Source organism: Nerophis lumbriciformis, linkage group LG16 (assembly GCF_033978685.3).
Source record: "Nerophis lumbriciformis linkage group LG16, RoL_Nlum_v2.1, whole genome shotgun sequence".
NCBI lineage: Eukaryota > Metazoa > Chordata > Actinopteri > Syngnathiformes > Syngnathidae > Nerophis > Nerophis lumbriciformis.
This window is the reverse complement of record NC_084563.2, coordinates 24,164,322-24,170,740: the sequence shown is the minus strand read 5'-3', so window position 1 is coordinate 24,170,740 and position 6,419 is coordinate 24,164,322. Positions and strand designations below refer to the sequence as shown.

The following is a 6,419-nucleotide window of genomic DNA, read 5'->3' as shown; positions in this document are numbered from 1 at the left end:
TGTTTTTAATTTCATCCATCCATCCATTTCCTACCGCTTATTCCCTTCGGGGTCGCGGGGGGCGCTGGAGCCTTGTCCAAATTAGGCATAATAATGTGTTAATTCCACGACTGTATATATCGGTTCATATCGGTATCGGTAATTAAAAAGTTGGACAATATTGGAATATTGGATATCGGCAAAAAGCCATTATCGGACATCCCTAATAAACAGCTTAAACCACAACAGCTGCTACGTCACACAAACCAGAGGCTGTCTATTGGCTCCTCTTGCTGTCAATCACTGGGGGGCGGGGCCAGCGACATCCCTCTGCTTCTACAGGGGAGGCAAAAAAAAGAGAAAGTTAGCAAAATGGCGGCGTCAACCTGCCTGTTTGCTGGAAAACAATAGAGGCGGAGTGGAGGGACCGAGCCAGCCGCTTTTCACCGCTTCCCACCCACTCGGCTCGGGCTCGGCCAGGGGGAGGATTATTCAGAGAAAAGCCAAAAATCTAAGTATGCTTCATTTAAACGCGTTGAGCTAAGCTAGCTAGCCAGCCCCCCAAAACAGAGCGCTAGCAGCTAACGGCTACACGGAGGCGGAGGATCAGCTGTTGGCTGAACAGATGCTGTAGCAAAGCCGCTTCCACAGTAAGTGCTCCCCTTGCATGGACCGTCTTCCTCCGCGCTCGCCTGTCCCCTTTCCCCCCGTCGCAGCTCGCCCCAAGGCGGGGAAATCTGCCGAGTAAGTGCCGGCAAGTTTATGAAGTTGTTAGCTTGTGGCTTGGCTAAGCTAGCTTGACGAGTTAGTTTAAAAGAAGTGGAAGTGTTAAAAAAAAATCAGCACATTTGTGGCGGAATTTAGCCGGTTTCAGCGGCGAAGGGCAACTTTTTCTGGATGTTTTTTTCCCGCAGCAAGTGTGATTCGAGTGAGTGCAGGAATGTGCTTGTTCAGGTCGCATGTAAACACTGATTGAGGGCAGTCCGAATGGTTCTTTCCCCCCCACCGATGTCGACTTCCAGAAGCGTTAAAGTAGCAGTGATTGCTAGTTCACGGGCTTCCTTCATTCTCCTCCCCGGCGGTGAGTGCCGCTGCGACTGAAGGCCATTAGCAAGACAAAGGTCGCCTCCATGGAGCCAGCACAGGAGGCTTTGTAAAGGGCGAGGGGGGGTGTGTGTGAAAGAGCCAGATTCAGCATTTTTATGGACGAAACCCGAGGCCCGGGGGGAGTCGCTTTTTGATTGATGATGGCGGATTTTGTTACACCGCGACACAGCGCGGTGATGGAGAGGCTCCGCCAGAGGATCGAGCTCTTCCGGCAGCATCACAACAGCTGCGAGCGCCGCTACGAGAGCGCCACGCTGGAGCGTCTGGAGCTGGAGAGGCAGCAGACCTTCGCCCTGCACCAGCGGTGCCTGCAGGCCAAGGCCAAGCGCTCCAACAAGCACCGCCAGCAGCCCCCGGCCGCCGGGGAGCAGGCCGGCCAGAGGGCGCCGGGAGGAGGCGGCGGCGGCGGAGGAACCGGAGGCGGAAGCACGGAGCTTGGAGACGGCGGAGGAGCGGCTGAACAGAGCCGGAACAGCACGCTGATTGCCGTGAGTCACCTCAGTACTATGTCATTTACTAATACTACTACTGCCTAGTACACAAACTAATACTACTACTGCCTAGTACACAAACTAATACTACTACTGCCTAGTACGACGTGATTTACTAATAATAATACTGCCTCGTACTACGTGATTTACTAAAACTACCACTGCCTAGTACACAAACTAATACTACCACTGCCTAGTACTATGTGATTAAACTAATACTACCACTGCCTAGTACTATGTGATTAAACTAATACTACTACTGCCTAGTACTATGTGATTAAACTAATACTACTACTGCCTTGTACTATGTGATTTAGTAATACTACTACTGCCTAGTACTATGGGATTTACTAATACTACTACTGCCTGGTACTACGTGATTTACTAATACTACTACTGCCTAGTACTACGGGATTTACTAATACTACTACTGCCTAGTACACAAACTCATTCTACTACTGCCCAGTACTACATGATTTACTAATACTACTACTGCCTAGTACAATGTCATTTACTAATACTACTACTGCCTAGTACACAAACTAATACTACTACTGCCCAGTACTACATGATTTACTAATACTACAACAGCTTGGTACTACATGATTTACTAAAACTACCACAGCCTAGTACTATGTGATTAAACTAATACTACTACTGCCCAGTACTACATGATTTACTAATACTACTACAGTCTAGTACTACGTGATTTACTAATACTACCACTGCCTAGTACTATGTAATTAAACTAATACTACTACTGCCCAGTACTACATGATTTACTAATACTACTACAGCCTAGTACTACGTGATTTACTAAAACTACCACTGCCTAGTACTATGTGATTAAACTAATACTACTACTGCCCAGTACTACATGATTTACTAATACTACTACTGCCTAGTACTGTGATTTACTAATACTACCACTGCCTGGTACTATGTGATTAAACTAATACTACTACTGCCCAGTACTGCGTGATTTACTAATACTACTACTGCCCAGTACTATGTGATTTACCAATACTACTAATGCCTATTACTATGTGATTTACTAATACTACTGCCTAGGACTACAGGATTTACTAATACTACTAATGCCTACTAGTACTATGTGATTTACAAATACTACTACTGCCTAGTACAATGTGATTTCATAATACTACTACTGCCTAGGACTATGTGATTTACTTATACTACTACTGCCCAGCACTACATGATTTACTAATACTGCGCTGGCGCCCCATAATACACCTGCTGTGATCCTGTTTTTATGTTTTTATGTTTTTATTAATTCTATTTTAATTATTTATTTTTTATCATGTTCTGTTTGTGTTGTGTTGTGTTTGCTCGGTACTCGTTTTATCTTTTAACCTGCTCATTGTACAGCACTTTGGTTACCCCTGTGGTAAATTTTAAATGTGCTTTATAAATAAAGTTGATTTGATTTGATTTGAATACTACTACTGCCTAGTGCTACGTGATTTACCAATACTACTAATGCCTAGTACTATGTGATTTAGCAATACTACTACTACCTAGTAGTACGTGATTCAGCAATACTACTACTTCTTAGTGCTACGTAATTTACCAATACTACTACTGCACAGGACTTCATGATTTACCAATAACACCACTACCCAGGACTTCAAGATTTCTTAATACTTCCCCTACCCAGGACTTCATGATTTACTAATACTTCTACTACCCAGGACTTCAAGATTTCCTAATACTACCACTATCCAGGACTTCATGGTTTACTAATATTACTACTACCCAGGACTTCATGATTTACTACCGGTAATACTTTCACTGCCCAGGGACTACATGATTTACTACTACTACCACCGCTGCCCAGGACTTTATGATTTTCTAATACTACAACTGCCCAGGACTGCATGATTTCCTAATACTACCACTGCCTAGGACTTCAGGATTTCCTAATACTACCACTGCTTAGGACTTCATGATTTCCTAATACTTCCACTGCCCAGGACTTCATGGTTTACTACTACTACTACTACCACTGCCCGGGACTACATGATTTACTACTACTACTACTTCCCAGGACTACATGATTTACTACTACTACTGCCCAGGACTTCATGATTTACTAATACTACCACTACCCAGGACATCAAGATTTCCTAATACTTCCACGACCGAGGACTTCATGATTTCCTAATACTACCACTGCCTAGGACTTCAGGATTTCCTAATTCTACCACTGCCCGGCACTTTATGATTTACTAATACTATCACTGCCCAGGACTTCATGATTTACTAATACTACCACTACCCAGGACTTCATGATTTCCTAATACTTCCACTACCCAGGACTTCATGGTTTACTAATACTTCCACTGCCCAGGACTTCATGATTTACTAATATTACTACTACCCAGGATTTCCTGATTTACTAATACTTCCACTACACAGGACTTCATGGTTTACTAATACTTCCACTGCCCAGGACTTAATGATTTACTAATATTACTACTACCCAGGACTTCATGATTTACTAATATTACTACTACCCAGGACTTCATGATTTACTAATACTTCCACTGCCCAGGACTACATGATTTACTACTACTACCACTGTCCAGGACTTTATAATTTTCTAATACTACGACTGTCAAGGACTTCATGATTTACTAATACGACTACTGTGTAGTACTACATGATTTACTAATGCTGCCACTGCCCAGTACTACATGATTTATTAATATGATTACTGCCCAGTACTACACGGCCCAGACTGTGTTCACGTCTCCTAGCAACAGTGTGGATGACCGACAAGCCAGAATGTTGTTGTTTTTATGAGGACGCTCCAACCAAAGTACACAAAACATCCACTCGTGCTGATGAGTAGACCGATGACTCAACTGAGTGATGGAGATCGTGTCAGCTGTCACTATGTAATTCGATTACTCCTCTTTAAAGGGGAACTGCATTTATTTATTTATTTTGCCTACAATTCACAATCCCTTATATAGACAATAACACACGTTTGTCTTTTTTATGCCTTCTGACTTGTTGGTCAACTTTGACATTCAACTTAGACAGAGATGGTGGAAAAGGCGCTAGTTTGCGGCACCTTTTAAAATTTTTATTATCCTGAGGATTATCATTAATTCTTCATCTAAACTGGAATATATAAACATCCTATCGGTCTGCATCCCAGTGAGAGCAGACATTGTACAGTAAGTGATTGATTTAATATGTTCGTAGTTTGTGTATCTTGTTTAGCTCTTGGCAACACTGCGACTTGCTGGATCTGCTTACCACACAGCTTCTAAAAGTTGTACATCATTCTCCTTTTTTCAGCTTCAGAAAATAAGTTTCTGGATCATTGTTTGTCCCAAAGTAGTCCTTGTTGTCTCTCACAAAGTCTGCCACAATCAGCAGTGTTGTTTTTGAAGGGAAAAGTGAACGTTGTGATGTGTCTGTGAAATTAATATGTCGCCGCATGCTTAAAATGAGCAACATACGTAAATATTAAATTTCCTTTCCTTTCTGCCTTTATAGCTGAGGGTATTATGATCCGAGGAAACGAAAATATTAACATTTAATTTTTTTCCCCCTGGTTAATATTTTCTATAGGTCACAAAAAATATCTGTAATGATCGATCAATATAAAAATCGTATATCGTTATAGTTTTCAGCCTTATCGCCCAGCCCTAGGTCTACATAACATGTCATAGTGGTTCTTTGGTCAAAATGTTACATAGATGATGTTTTATCTTCAAGCTGCTTTCTGACTGTCTTTTTCAAATGTGCTGTTTTGTGGGCGGTCTTATTTACGTGCCTCCATATCGACAGCGTCTTCTCCCCGTCATCTTTTTTGCAGTTTTTAGCGCTTCCATATGGAGTCTACTGTCAGGTATATGTTAGAACTGCAAGCGACTTTGTTTTAGAAATGGCAACGGCAAAGGATGCATGTGCATGTGCATATGCGAGCCAGTCTGCCCCACGATAAGAGGATCGAGAAAACGAATGCACTAATTGACGAAAGTGGCGGACTCGCGCAAAGATCTGTTTTTAAAGTTTAACCATGTATTGAGATATTTGCTGACGTCACAACTTGGGCAAATTCCAAACGGCTCGTTTGGAGAAAGTATGAAGGAAGGCAAGATTGTTTTATAAACATCTACGCCATGCCTCCATGGTTTTATTTGAAATTTTTGGGACTTATGCAGATCCCAAATACACAATAACAGGTACCAATAGGTAAGGAATGTTGCTTTTGCATCATAGGGCACCTTTAAAGAGGAAGTGCACTTGTTTTGCCTATCATTCACAACCCTTATGTAAGGCAAGAAGCCATATGTTTTATTTTTAATGCATTCTAACTTGTAAATAAACGTGAGCAAAATTCAGCTAATATTGGAGACAATAGGAGTTGCTCTACTCCGCTTATAAAACGCTGTAAATCATCCATCATTGGAGCTTATATATATATATGTATATATATATAAAAATAATTATCGCGGTATTTTTAAATGTGCTCAAAATTTTCTACAAATATACTGAAATATTTTAACCAAGTTTTCTTAAAAAAAAAAACACATTCAAAATGATTTCATTTGTAGGAGAAACATTTCTGTGGATAAAAATAATGTTTCATGGACCTCATGTAGAACATTTAGTGTGCATATGAAAGCAACAAAAGCATTATAAACAAAGTCATATGGCAGAAAAAACAATAACATAAATAACCAAGATAAATGTGAACATTGTGCAAGATAGCACTTTATGGACAAAAGAGATTAAAAAATTAAAAAAAACAATGTAAGAACTTTGAAAGATGGCACCTGATGGCCATAAGATGTAACTGCA

At 41.1% G+C, this 6,419-nt stretch overlaps 1 protein-coding gene across 2 annotated transcripts in view; it reads left to right on the top strand.

The window, feature by feature from the left end:
- Positions 1 to 309: 309 nt before the first annotated feature.
- Positions 310 to 6,419, top strand: part of maml1 (mastermind-like transcriptional coactivator 1) — a 32,910-nt gene continuing 26,800 nt past the window's right edge. Inside the window, exons 1-2 of one of the 2 annotated variants that reach the window (XM_061976836.2) lie at positions 310 to 629; positions 1,256 to 1,574. In XM_061976836.2, the coding sequence (XP_061832820.2) occupies positions 1,263 to 1,574 (312 nt within the window). In that variant the 5' untranslated portion in view covers positions 310 to 629; positions 1,256 to 1,262. Of the gene's footprint in view, positions 1,575 to 6,419 lie in introns of both variants that reach the window. The other variant, XM_061976835.2, reaches the window with a different exon arrangement.